This window comes from Symsagittifera roscoffensis, chromosome 9 (assembly GCF_963678635.1).
Source record: "Symsagittifera roscoffensis chromosome 9, txSymRosc1.1, whole genome shotgun sequence".
Classification (NCBI taxonomy): domain Eukaryota; kingdom Metazoa; phylum Xenacoelomorpha; order Acoela; family Convolutidae; genus Symsagittifera; species Symsagittifera roscoffensis.
In genome coordinates, this window is record NC_087070.1 from 52,873,031 (window position 1) to 52,895,654 (window position 22,624).

At 35.2% G+C, this 22,624-nt stretch overlaps 1 protein-coding gene across 1 annotated transcript in view; it reads left to right on the plus strand.

Moving 5' to 3' along the window:
* The window catches only part of LOC134854893 (uncharacterized), a gene marked incomplete in the record, with an annotated part of 161,968 nt that overhangs the window by 41,677 nt on the left and 97,667 nt on the right, over positions 1 to 22,624 (plus strand). Inside the window, 2 exon segments of the mRNA XM_063871253.1 lie at positions 439 to 616; positions 6,307 to 6,440. Coding sequence (XP_063727323.1) covers positions 439 to 616; positions 6,307 to 6,440 — 312 coding nt within the window.

Sequence of the window (22,624 nt, forward strand, 5' to 3'; positions counted from 1 at the left end):
GGCGTAAATGAGGGGAAGTGCGTGCCAATACAAAACGTAATATTTGATCAAAATCTTTGCGGAAAAACCGCCAAAAATAGCGGTTTTTCCGCTAAGTTTGAAGTGGCACTGAAAAGTTTTGCTCATTAAGGGTCGTCGGAGCTCGGAAAATCACTTGTCGGCTTGAGAAACATCGTCTAAAAACAACTTTTAATTAAATTCACACTTCCGTTTCTGGCCCTTTTTCCTTTTCTCTCACCTCACATAACTTTGTTGTAAACGAGGGTTTTACAAGGTTAGTTATGTAAACGAAATACGTTTTTCATAGCCTACTTAGTCAGCATCCCAGTTTTTGTATCAATCGGAAAATGTAAACAGAGAAGTTAGTAGTGACAATTCGCAGACGAGGGGAAAAGGAAAGAACGCTTGCATCTGAATCTACAAGTAATGGATTTTCAGGTCCGGCGCCACCGGACGAGCTGACAACTTCCAGTCTGAACTACTCGGCTTTCAAACTGTCGTGGGACCACCCAGACGGCGGGGGATTGCCGGATGTGTACGAGATAGACTACTACAGTGCCACTGACACCGGAAACACCAAGGTCAATGCCACTGTCAACACTACAGCAGAGATAGGGTGAGAAGACTGAACTTATGTACAGAGAGTTGCAGCATGTCAGAATTATTTATGTAATAGGTCGCAAAACGTTGCAACACATGAGAATAATTTTTATGGTGAGTTGCACAAAATCAGAAAAGACAGAATTAAGGCAAATTTCAATATTTTGGTGACCGAAATTTGTTTTTTTTTGCATGCAAAAATTGTTTAAATTAGATTTTTTGCTTATTTTAATTTTAATTATTTTTGTCTGTTCCACCTTTTTGAAACGCTCTATACTCAATGCCAAATTGTAACCAGTATGGTAATTGTTCAAAACTTTTGGGGAGAATGTGATCAGATACCTGCCAATTTCTGTTATGCATCGACCAGCGGTCGATCATTCACTTTTGAACAAAATGAGCAAATAGATCATTTGCTCATTTTAATTTTGACTAATTTTGTCTTTGAAACGTTCTATATTTTAAGCCAAATTATTGCCAGTATCCTATCCGGTGAATAAATCTACGTGAAAGTTTGGTCCAATTCTCATTTTGACATCAGATTTCAGTTTATCACAGAGTCCACATAAAAACAGAGTCCAAAAAAACTTACAAATCTGAAATGCCTTTAAAAATCACAAAAAAAAATCCCTTCAGTTTGGCAGCAAAATACAGTCACGGGACATGCAAGATGCAAATTGTTGTTTTCAACCAGCAAATGAACGACCTTTTGTGATATTTTGTCGTTTTCTCTGGAATTTTTGTAGTTTTATCTGAAACTAAATGTAGATTTAACTAGTTGAAAATACTAAATGAAACTTTTGAAAGGAGCTAGCTGGGTCAAAAATTGATTGAAAATTTTTTTTTGAAGGCGTAAAATAGCCAGTATAACATAACCTTTTGATGTCCTTGCTGTGACAACATCCTTGCAAACACCTTAAGGTATTTGAATTAAAGGGCTCAAGTTGGTTCACTACCTCAAGTCTTTCGCAAAAAAACGACAGATAAAAAAATGAGATAGTTATATGATCCATGATCAATTAATGGCTGAATAAGTTTGAGTAATTTTTTGCTGATGTTCGAAATCAGCAAATAAAGAACTGTTTCAGCGAAAACTTGGGAAAAAAGACTGCTCCGATCCTTAAATAGGAAGCAGTTATTTTATCTCTAACTTTTGTTCAACTTTTTGTTATGATCACCAACAATCATTTTGACAGTATTGGTGAAAGAGATACGACCGTTTTTTATATAACGGACCAAGTTTTTCTCCGAGTTCTTTCATCTATTTTTTGTGGTTTTAAAAGTAATTGAAGGACCTAACCTTCCTGAAGAACCAATTTGAGCCTGTAAAGTTGAATTTCCTCCGCCGTTTGCAAGGATGTTTTCACAACAAGATTATCTCGAAAACAAATTCTGATAAACTAGCTCCTTTTATATAACTTCAATGGCATCTGTTGAATTTTCAGCTCTAAATCTTTATCGGTCTCAGAAAACAAAACGGAGAAAAACAGTTAGCTTGCTCGTTGAGACTTCTTTGTCTCGTGACTTTATAAAAAAGGCAAAATCTTGTATATATTTTGCGATCTATTTTGGATTTTGAGGCAACTTTCTGGTCTCATTTTTGCCTGAAATTTAGCATTTGCAATCAAAAAACTAATTCTTGATTCGTTTTCCCCTTTAATCCCTCCACCTCGTACAAGTATCATATTTATCTTGCAACGAGTTGTTTCACGAGGTTAAGTATCAAAAACAAATAAGTTGATTATTTTCGCTGACTACTTGTGATAAAATGCTTGCATTAGGGCAGAAACCTCAGAGCTTCAACTGAAAAGGAAACCCTAATAGCAGCTTCACAAAACTCACTGTTGAAAAAACTGAACAATTGTTTTGAGCCCTTGCCCCTTCTCAAGGTCCACAAACATTTTAGAGCAATCTAGAGGAGATATTACCCGGCTAAAGTTGCGTTTACGCTACAAGTACTCGGGTCTTAGCAGAACTCCAATTCTAATCAGGGTTTTTAAGAACTCTTGTAAACGTTTTAGAAAAACTTTATAAGAAAATCAATTATGGTGTGTAGGATTGGTGATCCTAACACCATTTCGCCAAACTCAGATTTCTGTTGAGAGTTTTACCTTAAAAAAGCATGCATTATAATGAAGGTGAAGAATACTGAGTAGTACATAGGTTGGTATTCAATAACAGTTACGACAAGTAGAATATGCACAAACGGTCGAGTCCAAAATGGGTTCGAATCTTGAAAGACCTAGTCCCTCCGTTTGTGAATTTGATAAGACGCTACCAATATTGATAACCCCCTGCCTCAAGTGAAAACTAAGGAAGTTAAATTTATGAAACTCATAGAGCTGATACTAGAGATGATTTGACCCGGGTATGCAAAAATCTGAACCCTCGGACCCCCTGTCTCAAATGATAACGGTTCCCTGAAGCGCAAATAGACCTCATGGTATGGGTAGCTAGCGGTTGGAATGGTATCAAAATCTACTCTGTCATAGTTGAGGGAAGCTTAACTTTGGAACCCCAGACCCCATGGAACCCTTCTTTCATAAACATAGGCTGAAAAGGTTATAGTTTTGCATTGGAACATTGAAGTAGTGAAACCAAATAAACTGGAATTGGCGAACCTTGGGTTCAGCTTGGTTTACTGAATAATCCATCTATAAAATTTCATCTAGAATAAAAAAATATACTCCCAGATGAAAACGACAGTAATAGGAGCGCCGCATGGGAAGTAGCTCTCCTAAACAATATGAAAGAACGGGATTGTCAATTAGTTCATCTGCGTTGGTTTTTGGCCCATAATGACCCCTAATAAACGATTTGCATTACCATAACAGCTAAGAGGTCGATTTCAGACTCTTGGAGTGAATGAGCGACCCACGAAACGGGCTTCCCCTATCCACGGGAGGGATAATTAAATGAAAGCCTTTGGTCTTTATATTTGCACTTAGTTGGAGATACCCATTGTGAACATGGCATGGCTAGTGTTGTCAGAGGGAAAACTCCTGTTAGGGCCTTGCGCAAAAGGTACCAGAGTAGGCATTGAAGTGTTAAATCCACGGTAGGCATTGAAGTGTTAAAAGCAAGGGCAAGTTTTTGATGTGCAAAAAGCACAGAATGTTCTGACCAAATTCTTGAAAAAAATTTTGAGATAAACTTTTTTTAAATAAGTGTCGTTTTTGCACATGATTTTAGGAAAAAAACTCCACAAATAAATTAAAAGGAGTCAGGAAACAAGCAAAATTATTGAGAAAAGCACAATTGACACCAGAAAAAATTCCGCAAAAAATTAGATTTTTTTTGCCAACCCGCATTTGAGAAAAGTGAAAACAAATCGACTATAATGGATTTTCGTGGTCTTCAATCAATGTTGTAAATATAATCGGTTCCCATGTTACGTTCAAACAACAAAACTGGACTAAAAATGTATTTAAATCCTTTTTTTCTCGCCATGAAAAAATGCATTATAATTCATTTCGGATCCATTATAATGGATTTTATAATAAGTAGGAAATCACGTTAAAATGTATTTTTTTTCCACTTTATTTTTGTTTCGCTCGTCGAGCAAAATTTTGCTAAAATTTCTTCCTTTTGTCAAACGGGTTATGCGGAAATTTTGCAAAGCCAGTGTACGCCTTAATCGCCTAATCATTTTCAAAACCTTAACTCAAATTGCAAAAAGATTCCGTTAAGCTCTCCCCCTCCCCAACGTTTGCCCTTTGTTCCATTCAATCCCCATAACATTTGCTCTTTTGCTCCCCTCCCCTCCCCCCGCCCACTGAACCCCTCCTTCACCTGAACCCACCCCTCCTCCACGTGAATCCCCCCACCTGAACCCACCCCCTCCCCCACGTGAATCCCCCACCCCCAACCGGAACCCACCCCGACCCCCACCTGAATATCCCCCCACCCCCACCTGAATATCCCCCACCCCCACTGAACACCTCCCCCACCTGAACAACCCCCCTACCTGAACTCACCCCTCCCTCACGTGAATCCCCCCACCTGAACCCACCCCCTCCTCCAAGTGAATCCCCCCGCATGAACTCACCCCTCCCCCACGTGAATCCCCCCACCCCAACCGGAACCCACCCACTCCCCCACGTGAATCCCCTCCCCATCCCCACCTGAATATCCCCCCACCCCACTGAACAACCCCCCCCGTCAAACCCCCCCGTCAAACCCCCCGTCAAACCCCCCCCCCCCCCCACCTGAGCACCCCCACCTGAACAACCCCCCATCTGAACCCACCCCCCAACAAGTAGGAAGTAACCAACGTAACCAACTTTCGTTTAAAATGTAGAAAAGACTTTATGTGCGTTGAAAATCGCATCTCAGTAAAGTGGAAAAAAAAATTGGTTATAATTAGTTTCATTGTCAGTGCGTCCACAAAAGTGAAAAAAAAATCGATTATAATGGATGAAAAAAGGATTTTGTTGCTTCGAAAAATAGTATTTTTTTAATCTATTTTTAATTGATTTTAATGGATTTGTTTTCATTTTTGTGCAGGGGCGGATCTAGCATTCTCTCTAGGGGGGGGGGGGGCGGATTTTCAAAAAATTTTCGAAAATTTTGACGACTTTTTTTAGGTCGACCAAATTGATTTTTCGAGCTCTCCCAAAGCATTGTTTTGCCCCTATTTTGGAAAAATTTTGTGCGCCGCAGGCAAATTTTTAAAAAACAGTCAAAAAAGCCGTTTTTGGGCACTTTTTGAAAAATTTTGACAAAAAAATCGCGTTTTTTTGGCGCGCGCTCCCCCTCAAAAAATAGTTGATATTGGCGCCAAAGGCCATGTTAGAAAAATTTTAGAGTCGGTAGGCCAAAAATGGATTTCTTAAAAAGTACCAAAGGGGGACCCTTTGGGTCGGCAGGATGTCGAATCCCTGAGAGGGGGCGTCCGCTCCCCCCTCCCCTAAATCCGCTCCTGCATGTATACAAGTGAATTGATGATCTTAAGAAATGTTGGCAAAAAAGTGAAAACACAGAGAAAAAACTTTCTTTGGTTAAATTTCTGTCTATCGTCGGACAATTTAGCATAACCAAAGTATCAAGTTTTCATTTCCTAAATAACTCATTTTCATATCTTCAACTTTGATCGATTACTTTATTTACTGGAAAGTATATTGAAACTCGAAAAGTTCAAACCGTTTTTCATCATGTCATTCGGATAATTTTCTAAGCTTTTTTTTGAAATCACGACTGAAAGAGCTTTAATATGATATTTCACTCAACCCGGTACAAGTTAATATAATAAGTCTTGTGAAAAAACCTAGTTTAAACGATTGGCCCGAATAAACGATCAAAAAAGTAAACTTATACCTCAACTAATATCGATGAATTACTTGTGGTTATAAGTTATTTATAGTGGAGAGGGATGATTCATTAGCACCAGCGGATTTAGGGGTGGGGTGGACGTCCCCCCTTAGGGATTCGACCCCCTGCCGACCCAAAGAGTCCACCCACTTCGCACTATTTTGAGATATCCATTTTTGATGACGGAACTTAAAACTTTTTTAAAGGCGACTTTGGCGCCAAAATATAGTAATTTTGAGGGGGGAGCGCGCGCCGAAAAAAACGCGAATTTTTGGTCAACATTTTTTCTTAAAACAGAATCTTTTTAATGCTTTGTGGGAGTGCCCCCCAGTAGAATATTAGAAAAAGTAGAAACTCGCTCGAATCCACTTATGTTGTTGTCGTTGTGGTTTACAGAGGTCTGCAGCCGGCGGATGACTACACAGTGTCTATTATCTCCTACTTCAACTGTGCGGGTGCTCCTTGTGCCAAAATGGGGGGCTCTTGTGTGCTGGCCAGTGACCAATCAACTGAAGCTAGTTTTTCAACAGGTAAGATGGAGAAGTTAAATTAAAACAAATTAAACATTTCTGCGGCAAAAATAGAATCAATTATGTCATTATGTTCATGCTAAAGTCTGAGGTAAGCACCACCGAAGTGGACAGCCTAAAAATTAATGCAATTATTTAACGAGAGAAAAGCAATGCAATTATTTAACGAGAGAAAAGTAATGCAATTATTTAACGAGAGAAAAGAAATGCAATGATTTGCCCTTCGAAAGAATTTGAAGGAGGCGAAAAAAAAGACAAAAAAAATATTTGGTTTTTTTTGAAATAGGAAATTATATCCACCCAAAGCATAGCTACTGGCTGCCGCCCCCTCTCTGTTCGTTTTTGATGCAACCCGTTGCACAAAAATCCGCTGAAAAGTAAAATGATGACCTAAACACCCTTGTCTAATTGAGTTAGAACCGATGGGTATAACTCATAGAGTAATTTCGGATAGGGTACACCGTCTGCTCGTCACGCTATCTTATTTTCGGCCGGATAGGTTCGTGCAACTTCTTAGTCTAATACCGATCCTAATCTTACTCTTATACTGTCTAGTCTCAGGTTGTTTAACTAGTCTCTGCTAGGCTCAATAGATCTAGGGTATACTGGTTTATTGCGGCTGCTGAAGTACTCGGGAGAGTTCAACTAATTTCTAAGTTAAATTCAAATCTCTCTGGTGCTGAAATTACAAGTAATTTCAGCACTTACAAATAAGTGGATTGTTAGTTAGATGGATCATGATTGGTTAATATTAAATACTTTACATTGGTAAAATATCTAATTTATCCAATCATAAAATGTAGTTTAGATCAGGTTCCACCCATCCGGGTTTTACAGAGTTTTTTAGAATAGTCTTTCTGCAATTCAAAAGATGGATGATGGACGCTGGTATTTGGCGAACATCTTATTTCTTCTGGGTTTTCTTATTAGAGAAGTCCCAGATTCAATCATTGTGTCTTCTCAAGACAACGACTGGGTTTTCGCAACAAACTCAAATCTGATTTCAGAATGGTTGGCTATGTCAGGTTTTTCTGTTTCATTGGTGAGAACTTCTTTGTGTTTGACCTTGTCTGGGAATGGCGTGGAGATTGTGCGTGGAGGGGATGCCTGGTTACTCGGATCTGTACGTATACTTGAACATCGAGGTGGTCATTGGTCTAGTTCAATGAAGTCCTTTTCTGCGAAGTCAAGTCGTACTCTAAATCCTTTGAGTTGTGATTGTGGGCGGCATATTGATTGTAGTTGGCCATTCTTTCTCGAGTGTAGTAGGGTCGTTTTGTCTTTGGATGTTCGTCCTTGGTGTTGTATTCTGATCTATGTATTGCATAATGTAATTTACATTTTATAAAACTTTTATTAGTTTAATATTTTTTAATTATGATTTTAGTTAGTTGTTTTCACAAAAGCTTTTTGTTTTAGTTCAGTTATTTTGAAGAGTTACTCACCCTTGAGTAGCTCTTATTAAAAATAGGAGTGTGGTCACAAAGCGTGGATGTAGCACGGTGGGTTAGGCCGGCTATAGAGCATGCTCAGGACGTCCTTCCTGGTGGGTTAGGCCAGGAGTGGGAGTATGATTGCATGCGTTTTTTGTGAGAGGTCCTGTTATGTGACAACGTTTTATGTTGGGTTTGTTGTGGTTTTTCTTATGTTTTGTTGGTTGTGTCCTTTTTTCAAAAATCAAATTGTTTGTGGTATGGGTTTGCCTTTCGACTTTTTTGTGTTTTATTATTTCTTTCTTAGACTTTATAATAGTCTTCAAAAGAATAATTTATCCAGTTTTAAACTGGGTTAATCCGGTTTGGGTACCGTTGGTTTCCTTTTCTTAGTCATGCTGTTATGCTATGTGTTGTGGTGTTTAGTAAGCTGCATTGGTTAGTTTTGTTTAGTATATAATTCCTTTCCAACCGGGTTAAAGGAAAGTTTGAAACGTGTTATCTTGTGTTAGAGTTATCGAGTGTGAAAGCTTGAAACTGAAATTCATTATTTTAAACAATTCTTCGTGGGCGAGCTGTGCGAGTTTGGATAGAATTCTTGTGCGAGTGAATGAAAATAGCAAAAGGTTAGTACTGTATTTGCATCTTATTAATTTACTACATAGAATTTTATCTTTACTGCTAGTTGTTGGGGAAAATTAAGTTACAAATTTTCATCATTATTAGATTTACTGCTTGTGGGGGAAAAATTTATAAATTAATTTACTGCATTGGTATTATATTTATTTAATTGTTGGTGCAAAAATTTAATAGGGTTTTAAACAGTTTTGAAGAAGTTTGCTATTTTTTATTTTTCTTTTGTGAATTTTTCAGATGATCTAGGATGAAGGCTAAAATTCTAAAGAAAACATGGATAAAGAATGGTGAGTTTCTAATATTTAAATTAGTTAGTAATATGTATAATTCATACTTACCTGTTAGTCGTCGGGGAAGAAACCGTGGGGGAAGGTGTCGTGGATGAGATCTGAAGTTGTTAGTAATTTGGCTAAGATGCGGATGATATTTTTAGTTTGAAGCAGTGGCCAAAGCAATTGAAGTGCCTTAATGGTGGTTAGTTCTTCAGTGCCAACTGCAAATTCATAAGGTGTGTTTTGGATTAGATTATATAATTTGTGGTTGAATTTAGTGTTATGGATGAATTCTAAAATGGGGATCTCTATAGGTTGTACAAACTCGTGTCGGATGAGGAAGGGTCGGGATTCTTCTGCGTTGAAGGTCTTGGTGATGGGACAAAAGATATACATTTGGGTTATGGGATCATAATTTCGAAGAATACCATGAAGGTTAGTATCTTTAATGCAATATGTGAAGTTAAGAAAGAATGGTGAGGTGTATTTGGAATTGATGAATTGAAAACGATGGTGTGGTTGTCTGGAGGGAGTGTGTAGGTCAAAGTGATTTTGGATGAAACGATAATAAGTATATGTGTGTGTTTGTTTAGTGCGCAACATAATATCGTGTGAGCAGTGCAAATCTCTTTCATGTGGTGCAAGGAAATGAAAGGTTAGTGAAAATATTTGGAAGCGTTCTTTAAAACTTTCGTAGGCTTGCGTGTCTGTTAGTGCTTCTGAAATAATGTGGTCAAACTTGCGATCGAAGATATTTAGTGTAAATACATATGGTGTTTTAATGAAAAATTTCTCGGTGATTTGTGGGTTAGCGAAGCGATCGTCGTCTAAGAATTGATCTTGGTTAGTTCTGATGACGTTATGATCGTAATACTCTAGTGTATATTCATTAGCTCGGGGTGCAGTGTGTGTTTTTAGTGATTTTTTATATCCAATGTAAGTAAATTGTCTAGGTGTTAGTGTTGTAGTGAGTCGATATAGCATGTCCTTATTTCGTTCTATATCGATATGAGTGTTAGATAAAGGTAAGCAAAGGGGATTTGTAAAATGATAATATGAGGTCCAAGGAAGGGTAGGCATTAAAACGTATTCGTCTACAAAGTTACGTGTCTCGTTAGTGTCATGAGGGGTGTTTAAGGTGTATTGTGGAAATGAGGGTAAGGTGATAGCTAAAAATTCTTTTGTGTTAGTGTGTTGTGGATGGTTGATATATTCACGGGCTGTTCCTGGTTTCGCTGGGAAAGGATGGTTGGGGAACTTCCTTTTAAAAGTGCGGTAAGCTCTATTAGTGCTGAGTGAAGATTCAGTAGTTGTGGATGATGGTGCTAATGATTCAGTATAAATTGAAGAGGGTGTAGGGGTAGGAGGGTTGGATGAATCTATTGTGGATGAGATTTGGTTTATGGTTGGGGTGTCAAGGTGATAGGGTTGTTGTTGTAGGGTAATGAAATTATCTAGTTCTGGGGAGATTCGGGGTGTGTCTGGAGAATGAGATGATTGGTCTGAGTGAAGTGAGGAGTAGGTTGGAGTGACTTGGGAAGCATAAGATGGTGTAGAATTGGTTGGGTCAGGGTTATTTGGTAGTATGGGTTGAAAAGGGGGTTGGGAAAAATTTAAGGAATTGGTGTGAAAATTATTTGATGGAGATGCTTCAGAGTCGGCAAATTCATCGGGGGTTTCAATATTCGGGTTATTGAGTTGTGAGATGGAGTATAAAACTGAGATGTGTGAATTAGTATCGGAATTCATGCCGGATGTTACATTACTGGATGGGAAATCGGGTGGCGGAAAAGCAAAAAGTGGTATTATTGGGATTGGAGTGGTGAGGTTGGTTGGGTGGGAATTTGATCGGTGTAGGGATCCAAGTTGTCGGCTCATCGTGGGCTAAAAAAATTATTATTTTGAGACTGAAAAGCGGTGGTATGGGGTTGTTCTATAATTTGTTCATAAGTATTTTCATCTTGTGAGTGGTGTGGCATTATATGTTGGATGGGACTTTGTGATATGGTTGGTCTAAAATTATTATGTGTTATGGCTAAATTTCGAAAATTACGTGGGACTAGGGATAATGGATGGTTATGTGGTAGGGGTGGTAACTGTGGTGCTGTTGGTGTTGTGTCTGCATTGTTATGTTCTTCGTCGTATGTGTTCTGTCTTGTTGCTATTTTTGTGTTATATTCTTTTATTTGTGCGTCTAAAAGAATTTTGTTTATAGATGTAGAAAATATTCCAAAAAATCCTGCAAATAGTATGCGTGCTACACTTGCTTGTCTATTGACTTGTGTGTGTATAGCACATGTGTTATAGATTCCTTTTAAGAGTGAAAAAAGAAATCCAATAAAGTTAAACATTGCGTATAAAATAGTCAGTTTTTCTAAGATGTAGTAGGAACATCCTAGAAAATCAAGAATTTCATTCTTAAGTGTAACAAAGCTAAAAATATTGATAGGTGATATATCTTGGGGACGGTATTTTTCACCGTTTAGATATATATAATCTTTAATGTCCTTAAAATATCCGCTATAGTCTTGCGTATAGATGTCTGCAAATCCTGCGGTTTCGGCAAGTTTGCGTAAGTTTTGGTCAATTGATTGTCTTTGTCTTGTGTCCATTTGTGTTAATAATTCCTGGAATTGTTGTGTTCTAATGTGATGTTGAATATCTGATTTTGAGTATATTCCTATTGATTGTAAGTCTATATTTGGGTTTCGAGCGATAGCGCGAATGCTTTCTGGTGAAAATTTTTTGAGTGATTGCATTAATGTGGGATATGGGGTGAGAAGGTAATATTTATCTTCATCAGGGTTTAGTTGTACTACGTTGTGGCTATTTTCTGATCCACATGGAACTGCGGTATCCCAGAAATAGGTTCTTCGTGAAAGTGTGTCAACGAAATGTACTTTATTCTTATAAAAGATAGGGATTCTTTTATAGCATCGTTTATCTTCAAAAACGTATAGTGGTGATACTTTTTTAGTACAAGTATAAAACCATAAGATGTTTCCTTCATAGTCTAAAAAATTTGATCTATTTCCTGATAGTAAATATCCTGCGTAGGGTATTTTTAATACTGCTAGTGCAAGTGATTGTAATATTTGTGTTCTTTCTAATTCGCATAGTTGGTGTAATGTTTCTAATTCGGAGAGTGACATTTCTTGAAAAATTCGGCTAATCGTGTAGTCTAGTTTCATATCTAAGTGAATATCATAGTGGATATTACCAAAATATGTACTATTCATTAGTGATAGTTCTTGTAAACGTGTGCTTTGATCGTCTTGGGGCTTTAAATGTCCACCAGGTTGACCTGTATTCTTTTGAAAATTAACTGGTATATATGATGTTCCTTCGTTTAGGGGATGACTTGTGGCGTATGGGTCGACTTTTATTTTTCCAGTGGTCATGTCGAATCCATTTTCGTATTCAACTAATATTTCAGAGTATTGTGTTTTGTGAAGTGGGTTTCTGTATTTACATGCAAGTTCTGTTTCTTGATATATTTGAAAACGTGTTAATTTATTTTCTATATTATGAATGTTTCGAAAATTAGAACTTATTTTTCGTAATGGATTTACTTGTTCATATGGTATTGATTGTATAAAATATTTTTCGTGAAATTTTATCATACGAGCGTGTATTTTTGCTACTTGAAATGTTGTACATGTGTCTTCGGGGAACCAAACAATTGTTGCTTGTGTTCTGGTTGTAGGGTCGCAATAACCTTGGTCGTTTTTACAAGGTAATCTAATTCCTTGATAAATCATTGTGTTGTCTGATAAATCTCGTGTGAGTTGTATTTTTTCGAGTTGTATTTTCCAATCGAAAAACATTATTTCTTGGTATCCTTTATTTTTTGTGTCTGCTTTGCAGTTTGATGGGTCATTTATACCAATGTGTGGTATCCAGTGTTTATCGTGCATGTCATAGGTTAATCGTCCGTGTGCGCCGTTGTATGGGTATTTTTCATCTAACTTTATATGTCCTTGATATCTTTCAAGTTCTGCTTGATGTACAGAATCTGAAAAAACTTGGAAATATACTAAATTTCTATCTGTGTTTTTATTTTTTGTGATGTTTAGTCGGAGTAACTCGTTTTTACAATCTTCGGGATTGAGATGTAAAAGTCGTTCTATATTACTCTGGTAGAATGATTCATGGTCAAGTCGGTTTTTATTTCCGTTTGAGACTTGTGAACAATGTACTTTCTTTTCAGAAAATGTTGCTGTGAATTTATATCCTATAACTGTAGTTGCTCGGGCTTTTGAATAAAGTGTTGCTATTACATTTGTAGTTTCTATGGCTTGGGGTTCTGTTTCGCACTGTGATACTTGATTTATTGCATACTTGTGTAGTGTTTTTGTTCGTTTTCTTCACAATCGTAATGTGTTACTAATAAATCTTGGGGTCCTGTGCGGGGAGAAGGGTTTATGTTTTGATTTGAGATTACTAGAAAAAGGAGTTGGAGAAAAATTAATAATTTTAGAATATACATGTGTATGATAATCCTGAGTATGGGTTATAAAATGTGATGTAACCAATTGTCTTTTTGGTATATCTGTCGTATTTATATATTACTTCAGTGGTTATAAATGTTGGTGGTAGTGATTGGGCTGTTATGTTTGGTGGGTTTAATGGGTAGGGATGTTGAGTAATGTTGTTTAATTTAACTGTGATTTCAAACTTTAATTGTAAACTGTTTTGTTGGAGTATTTGGATATTGTGATCACGGATATCGTCGTGAATGTCTTGTCGGTATTGTAATCTATTAAGTGCCCAGTTGTGAGGGCGATTACTTTCTAGATGTTGTCCAAATAATGGTGGAGGGGCTGTAAATGTATTCCAATCTAGTCTTAAAGGGATATTTGTTGATGATTGTTCTCGATATCTGGCGTCGAGATTATTTGGAAAATTTAAGTTAAAAGGTGGTGGTGAAATCTGGCTTATTGATGGTGTTGATGGTAGTGATAATGTTTCTGGTAGTGATGAGGATGTTGTTGTATCCGTAGAAATATCTATTGGATCATTGACTAAATTTAATTCACCTTGTGTAAATGAATGTGTTGTCCAATATGGTAGTCGTGATGCCTGGTTTGGGGGGTTAAAGGGATTTTCACGTATTTGTTCAGATGTTGGTGTTGAACCTAAGTAATCTGATGGTAGGCTTGAGGTGCTACGTTGTGAAAGAAGCGTAGGGGTTTCTGGTAATGTACCAATGGGGTTTTCTGGAGTGTTTTGTGATGGGGATTGAGGTATGTCAAAATGAACTCGGGGAGTTTGAAAATTTCTGTTTCGTCGAGGATGTATAATTTGTCTATTTATTTCGACTGTATTTTGGTTTTGACTAGGATTTCTTATTCTACTTAATTCTTGTGGTAGTGTTGGGTATAAGTTATATGTTGGTTCGCTTAGAGGTGCTTGTCGTTGAACTGGTTCTAGTGGTTCTGATAAACGAGCGTGTCGTTCTTCAAAAGTGTATGGGTTATCTTGAAAGGAAATTCGTGTAGATGTTTGAGGATTATGGGTAGTTGAAGGTGTTGTTGGGTTATCTTGGGATGATGTCGGTGAAGACTGACTTTGTGACTTTTGGGTAGCAATTTTTGATAGCTTTTTGGTCTATTCTTTTAGTGAAAAAGTTAATGTTTATTATAGTATTCTTCTAAGAAAAGAATTAGGAGGATTGTTGCTAGAGCGAATGTGATGATTGCTTTCTTTATACATTTGCATATGGTCAAAATGAGGGATGATAGAAATGTTATGAAAATTACAAATAGTAGAAAAATATCAGTTCTACTGAAAATAGTTCGTATCATTTAGACAAGTTTTATAAATCGTACCTGTGGATATAATCAAGGGTTTTTGAAAGTTGGAGAAATAGTTCGAATATAGTGTAGAAAATTAAAAAAAATATTACAAAAAATGATTAAGAGTATTAGAAAAGATTCAAGGATATCAAAAAGAAATATTATGAAAGTTTCAAGTATCGTAAAAAATTGTTTGAGGTTTGTGATAATTTTAGTGACTGTTTGATAGAAGAGCATTTAAGAAATGGCTTCGTGATCGAATATTTTTTGTTGTTTGGGGCAATTTTCAAGTGTGGTCGGATTATTTATTAGTTTTTTGACAAGTGGGTTGAGTTTTGTAAAAAATTGTTGGGGGCAATTTTTATGGTGATCGGGAGGTCTTCTTTGTCTTTATTTTCATTTGTCAAATGATCTGGGGTATTTTTGAGATTTTTATACTTTAGGCTAAATAAAATGGTCGTTCTTTTACTTTAGGCTAATTTAACATATTTGTTTGGGGGATATTTCAGGTCTGAGTTGGGGAAATATTGTTGATCTTTGGTTTATTAGATAAGGGAGGGTTATGATATTATGGTGATATTTATTTTAGTTGTCAAGTTGGAGTGGTTTGCTTATTTTTGACCTGGAGGTCGTAGAGTTATAGTTATAGATATGCCTGGAGTTTAATATTTTTCGTCTAGTTGGTTTGTGTTAAAGTTATAGAAGGTGACGGATTGGATGAATCCTATTGGCTAATTTCGAACTAGAATCGCTGCGTGTTTGTCAGCATGTTATCTTGAAAATTGAAAGTGTAAAATGTTTCAGAGGTGCAAAGATTATTAAATGTAGAATTAAGGTTGTTTTTGAAATTCAACTTTCTTTAATATTTTAGATTGTGGGATGAATACTTTATAATTTTTACGTGGTTGATTTCTAAGTCGTGAAGACTCTCTATGTTCTGATTTGTCGATTTGTTCTTGGGGTATTATTTGTTCTGTCATTTTTCTATTTTTTCTTTCTTTTTGAGATGTATTTTGATCGAGATTTTTTGTATTGTTTTTTGTGGTGTTTGATTTTGTATTTTGATTTCCGAGGTGAATATCATTTTGTTCCTTTGTTATGTTGTCCGTATGTGGGTCATTTTGAATAACTTTTAAACCTGTAAAAGAATATAATTGAGTTAGTTCGCGGAGTGCGTATTCTTTTGGATAATAAGGTAATAGGTTATTTCGGTGTTGAACGATTTCTTTTTTATCTGAGTCGGTGATTTTATATGTCACATCAGTGGGTTTTGCAATTATTTGGTATGGTCCTTTACGAAGGGGTTGTAACTTTTTTGAAATTCCTTTTTGAGTATTAAAATTGGGTATTAAAACAAATGTTCCAATTTTTAAATCGGAGGCTGGTGTAAAGCGTGAATTTATTTGTTCATTAATATTTTGCCTTTGTAACAACTTTTTTGTTACCTTTTGGTAAATTTCATTGTGTTTTTTATCTCTGTTTAAAATCCATTCGGTGTGTGTACCGGAGGCTAATTTAAGAATTTGTGGGTGATGAAAATGATCTTCATCGTGTGTATGTAATGGTAGGTTATAACAAATTGAGTCTTTATTTGGTTGACAATAACCTTGTGCGTTTTTATGAGAGTTTGCTGTAAACATTATTGGTTTGCGTGGCTTTTGGTTAAAAACCATTTCATATGGTGACATTCCTAAAGTTGTCGTGATTTGTGAATTATATGCTAAGGGAAATAGTTTTACATCTGCTGACCATTCGGTATATCTTGTATCATTTCCATTGATGATACATCTGAGATATTCTTGTAATGAACGGTTCATACCTTCGACTAAGCCGTTTGTCCAAGGTGCGTGAGATGTACGTGGTTTGTGTTTAATGTTATATAAATGACATAGTGTGATGATTTCATTATTTATGAATTCTGTACCGTTGTCTGTAACTAAAATTTCTGGTAGTCCGAATTTTGCTATCCAGTGTTCATAGAGTGTTGTGTAAGCGTAATAAGCGTTACAATGTGGTACTGGGTTAAGTGCTACATAATGTGTAAATGCGTCAACAATTACCATAATGTAGGAGTTTTCTTCGGATGAGGGTGAAATTGGTCCTTTGGTATCAAATGAGATACGATGATTAAAGTACAAACTTTGTCCTTTAAAATCTTGTTTTTGTGCTATTTGTTTTTGATTTGGGTAAGGTTTATTTAGTTGACATACTATACAGTCATTGCATAGTACTTTTATCCAAATTGGTGCATTTGGGAAATAAAAGTTTTGTACAAAATTTGAATATGTTTTTTCTGATCCAGAGTGTCCTTTAATAGTTTGTGTATGTGAAATATTAAAAGCTATAAGAATCATACTTAAAGGGAGACAGGGAACTGTAGATTCATTTAGTTTGTATTCTAGAAGGTCTGTGTTTTCGTTAATTGTTGTATTATTGAATTTTCGAAAATATCGGAGGAGTGTTTTGTTTCCTAGAATAGTTGAATCTGCTTTGATAGGTTTAGTTTTATATTTGTGCCATGATTTCGGTTGTCGAATTACTGGGTCAAGGTTTTGATATTGTTTCAGTGTTGAAATTGTAATTGTTTTTGTTGGGGGGAGAAAAATGTTTTCAATTTCTAATTTAGATAAGGGTATTGTGTCAAGTGGGTCATGGAGGTCAAAAACTTGATTTATTGTGTATTTTGAATCATTTGTTTGTGGTCCTGATAAGTTTATTTTATCAGTTAAATTTTCTTTTTCAATTAGTGGAAAATGGTCTTTTTTAGGCGGGTGTTGTTTTATTTTTTTTTGTTGGGTGTTATTTTTTATCCATTGTGAATATGGGATTGGTTTAAAAGTTGATGTTCCAAGTAGATCAACTTCATAGTGATTATTTTGACAATCTAAATAAAGTGGGAAATGTTGTAAATTATTTATTTGTGATTGTTCAACGTCAGTTTTTACTGCATATTTGCATTCCAATCGGGGTGATGTTTCATTTTCTGCAAGGTAGAATTTTATGTTTTTGGGTATTTCGACTGTGGTTTTACGTGTAAGTAATTCAGGTGGCGTATTTCGACTTAAGGTGTCTGGTAATGCAAGATTTTTTCCTGCGGTCCAAACTATATGTAAGTTTGGGAATTTCATTAAAATGAGTTAAAATCTATAAACTCGGTGGTTTGGATTAGACTTTTGTGTAAAAAGAAAGATGATTGGTTTATGGTCTGTGAATAGAACTGTGGGATGTTTTGATCCAAGTATCAGAAATTCATATTCTGTTAGTGTATATATTATGGCTGTACATTCTCTCATTAGAGTTGAGAGTCGTAGCTCTGCTTGAGTGAATAATCGAGAATTTGCTGATATGAGGTTCATTTTATTTGTACTATTATGTGATTGTAATAATGCTGCGCCGATGCCAAAGTTCGAAGCATCGCACATTGCATAAAATGGTTGATTTGAATCTGGAATTGTGTTTGAAATTTGTTCAGTTAGAAGTTTTTTAATTTCTTCAAATCGTGCTTGATGTTCTGTATTCCATTCAAAATTATTTTGTTGTCTAAGTATGTTATAGAATGGTCGTAGATATAATTGCATTTTATAAACATATTTGCTTAAAAAGTTTAACATTCCAAGGAATTCTTGGATTTTCTTTTTATTTGTTGGTGGTTGGAGTTTTTGAATAGCGTCTATACGTGATTCCAATGGAGTGATTGTTTTTCTTTCTATATTATGTCCTAAGAATTTAACTTTTGTCAAAAAGAAGTGTGATTTATCGGGGGCGGCCTTCAGATTTTCGTTCTGAAGTATTTGGTGATATTGTTCTAAAACATTGAACATTTCCTCTTTTGTCTGTGATTGCATAAAAACATCGTCTAAACAGGTGATTGCATTTTTCTTGAGTATTAGTGGTCGAAAAATTTTGCTCATAAAAGCTGAAAATGCTGCTGGTCCTATGGATATTCCATAGAATAAGCGGTTGAATTCGTATTGTTGGTTTCCAATAACAAATTGTGTTAAGCGTCGTGATTGTTCATCTAATGGCATTTGATTATATGCACTATTCATATCGGCGGTGGTAAAGTATTTTCCGTTTATTTTTGTTAAAATAACTTGTATTGGTTCAATGGGCCAATTACACTTTGATTCATCTATTAGTGAGTTGAGGTATCTAGCATCGAGAACAATTTTTAATGATTCTCCTTTGGCTAGAATGATAACAGGGTTGATAAATGTGTTGCCTTTTGGTTGTTCCTCTTTGTTTACTGGTGATATAATGTTGTATTGTTCTAAAATGTCGAGTAATCTGTTCACTTTATCGTGTAAGTGAATTGGTACTTTACTTGCTCTTTGTTTTTTGAAAACTGCGTCTGGTTTTAATGGGAGATGTAGTGATGAGCTGATTTTGCCAACATCAAATTTGGATGTTGCATAGACTGATGAATATTTAATTAGCTGTTTTGCTAGTTTTTCTAATTCGTCTTGTGTTATTTGTGAATGTTGGAAATTAAACATTGTTAAAAATTTCTGTTGACTCTCTGTGTAGTTACTTATGTTGAATGTAGGTTTGAAATATGGTGTTTTTGTGAAATAATCCGTATTTCTGTTTTCGTTACTTATTATACTATTTATAGATAATTCTTCATTAAGAATTGTGGATTGGCAAATATCTAGTAATTGGAGTATATTATTTACACGATATGCTTTTTCGTGTATTGGTGATATTGTAGCGTTGGTTTCGCAATAGCCTAAAAGTCCTAAAAGTAATGTTACTTGGTAAGGTGTATTGTTGTATACATGTAAGGAAATAATATCTGAATTCGAGTTTTTCAAATATTTTATTGATGAGATTGTGATTTTGAAAAATTTATGAATAGGTTTGAGTTCAAAATCTGACATATAAAATTTTTGTTTGTTTTGTTTTTTATCATATTGGTGAACTTGCTTTATTGAAAAATTGTATATGTTTCCTGATAGTGGTTTCAAGTGTTTTCTTTGTTGGTTATATATTGGATAGAATTTTGAAAAGAATGGTGGTTGTTTATTTAATCTTTGAAAAAATGTTAGGGATGTGTCTTTTGTTTTTGTATATTTATCTTTGATTAATATTTTACTATTCAAGATGTTGATTGTTTGTATATATTTAGAGATAAATGGTATTCCAATGATATTGTGTTTAATATCAGTGATATGGAATATTTGTTTAAATGGTTTGGTTAAAATTTTGTTTTGCTCCATTGTTCTTGTGGGGAGAAGAAATAATTGAATTTTTCCATAGTTTATTAATGTTGATCCTTGTGCTGTTGCTAGTTTGCTGGAGGTTTCAAGAGGTGTTAGCTTTGGGTGTAAGGTTTTTATTTCATTCCATGTGGGAATGTTTATTATATTTGATTCTGCTCCTGAATCAATTAAAAAATCAATTTCAAGATCTGGTGGTTGAAATTCTTTGCTTCTTGGACTTTCTAAAAAAAATGGTATTGTCCAAATTTTTTCTTTGGGTTGTTCTTTTTGTATGTTTTGATAGATATGATTTGTATTCAAGCATTTTGTTTTTTCGTTCTCATTGGGTTGATTTGTAGTGTTAATTTCATTAGTTTTTTGTGTCGTCGGTGTGGAATGGACGGGTTCAATATAATAATTGTGAAGGAGTTCTGATTGATTCTCATATATGTGTGATGAAAAAGGTTGTTCATATATAACAGGTTCATAGTCATTTTCGACTTTTATCATATTGATGGAGAGAGTGTTTTCTGCATCGCTTTCTGAATCTGATGATCCACAGTTTATTTGATTGAGTTGTAACGTATCAGTTACTGTGTCATCAATACCTGGAGGGTCTGATGTTGTTTCTGGATTAGATTGTACTTGATTAATATGTCTTTGATGTTTAGGTGTACTACTTCTGTGGCGATTATTAGAATTATTATAGTTATTATTATTCCGGTGTGGTGATTGGGAATAATTTCTATAACGATTATTATAACTTGAATGTCGATTTTGTGAATTAATTCGCGATCTGTTTTGGTAATTATTGTTTGGTCTGTTATAGTTTGATCTATTATATGAGTTATTCCTTGATTGATTGTTCGGGTAATTCTGGTTTCGGTTGTTTGAATAACTTCTATTCCGATTATTGGAGTAGTTTCTATTCCTATTGTATGATGAATTTCGTGATTGATTGTTTGGGTAGTAATTATTTCTTGATTGGGAATTAGATCTAGAAACAAATCGTTGTGTATTTGAATTTGATCTGGAATAGTTATTTCGACTATTTGGTCTATTGTAGTGATTTTGTGATGAATTTTGCGTGTTTCTTCGTTCTGGTGATCTTCCTCTATAACTTGAGTTATATGGTGATTGATTTCTTGTATAATTTGTATTGTTCGGGAGTGGTTTTCCTGAACTGTTGTTGCTGTAGACTGTTTTGTTCGGTAGATTTTGATCTTTTTTCATGTATTGGTAGAATGATTTATTTGGTTCTTTATATTTTTGAGGTTTATTTTGATTGTCTTGCTGTTTTTGTCTACATTCAGAAATACTATGTCCGTATCGTCGGCAATAATTACACCATTTTTTGAAAGATGGTTTGCCTTTAAAGTTTGGGTGTTTTTCGTAAATATTGAGTATTTCAGTGATTTTTTCAACGAGGTCTGTATCTGATTCCTGTATATTGTTTATATTTGTGGAAGCTGTTTCAATTCTGTTAACGTATTGTAATTTCAGATTTTCCGTTTCTTCGAGTTTCATTGTGATTTCTGCTTGTTCTAGTTTGTCTACTAGTTTTCGAAAATCTAAATCGGGTTCTCGAATTGACGAAGGATGGGATGCTCTCTTTTTTATTGCTATTTTCCTTAATTGTGGTGTTAAGTTCATCATTAAGATTTCTGTCATCTTTGTGTTTTTATAGTCATGTGTATTTAATGAATATGCTTTTCGAACTAGTGTTTCGATTCGTACTGCTAATTGCTTGATGGTTTCGTTTGGTAATCTGCGAATTTCATTACATAAAACTCTTTGTTGTTGTTTGTTTCTTTCGGAGTCAAACATTTTTGAAAATTCTTGTGTAAACCTTTTCCAATTTGATTTTATTTCTATAGGCAATACTGAAAACCATTTTTGGGCTGCGCCATCTAGAGTTGTTTGTATTAATGCTGTGCGTCGATGTATCCAGTTTTGATGTAGTGGCGTATTAATTGGTTCAGGTCCTATATTTAAAATCAAATTTGCTGTGACTGCATTTAAATAGTCTTCTACAGAATATTCAGGGTCTGTTCCTGTGAATACCATTAAAGGTTTATTTGATGTTATTGATGATCCACCCATAAGGTATGGATTCATCGTCATTTGTAATGATTCTGCTGCATTTGGCATTTGAGAAAAATTTGAAAGTTGATTTCTTGTTATTTCGTGTTGTTGAAGATAATATGGGAGTGGTATTTCATTTTGCATTTGTGCTGGTTGGTACGAGTTTGCAATCATTGGGTTTTGTTGCTGAATTGGTTGAAAAGATTGTGTATTAATTGGGTTTTGTTGTTGAATTGGTTGTTGGTTTTGTGTATCTATTGGTTGTGGAGAAAAAATTCTATTATATGTATGTGGTTTCTGTATTCCTTGTCCACGATATTCTTGATTATAGGGTGTAAATATATCTGGTTGTAAGAAATCATCATCTGAGGATAAGTAATCCATTTGATAAGATGTTTGTTTTTTATTTTTATTTTGTTGAAAAAATGGATAGTTTTCACTACGATCCTGTGGAGGATGTAAATTTGTTTGGAAATTTACTGAATTAGGTGGTGCCATTGGGTTATCCCAGTTTCGAGATCTTGTATAATTACTAAAATTTTTTCGTGGTTGATAATTTGTTTTTGATGGATGTGTGTAATTATAATTATGGTCTGCAAAGTTGTTTCTAGTGAACGTTTTGCGTGTTTTTGGCGGTATTGTCATGGGTCTGTATGTTTGGTAATCCATGTGTGAATATTTTGGGGCAACCGAAGGTTTAACGGTTGATTGTAATGTAACCTGTGTTTGTGAAGGATTTGTATTTCTTGGTGTTGTTAA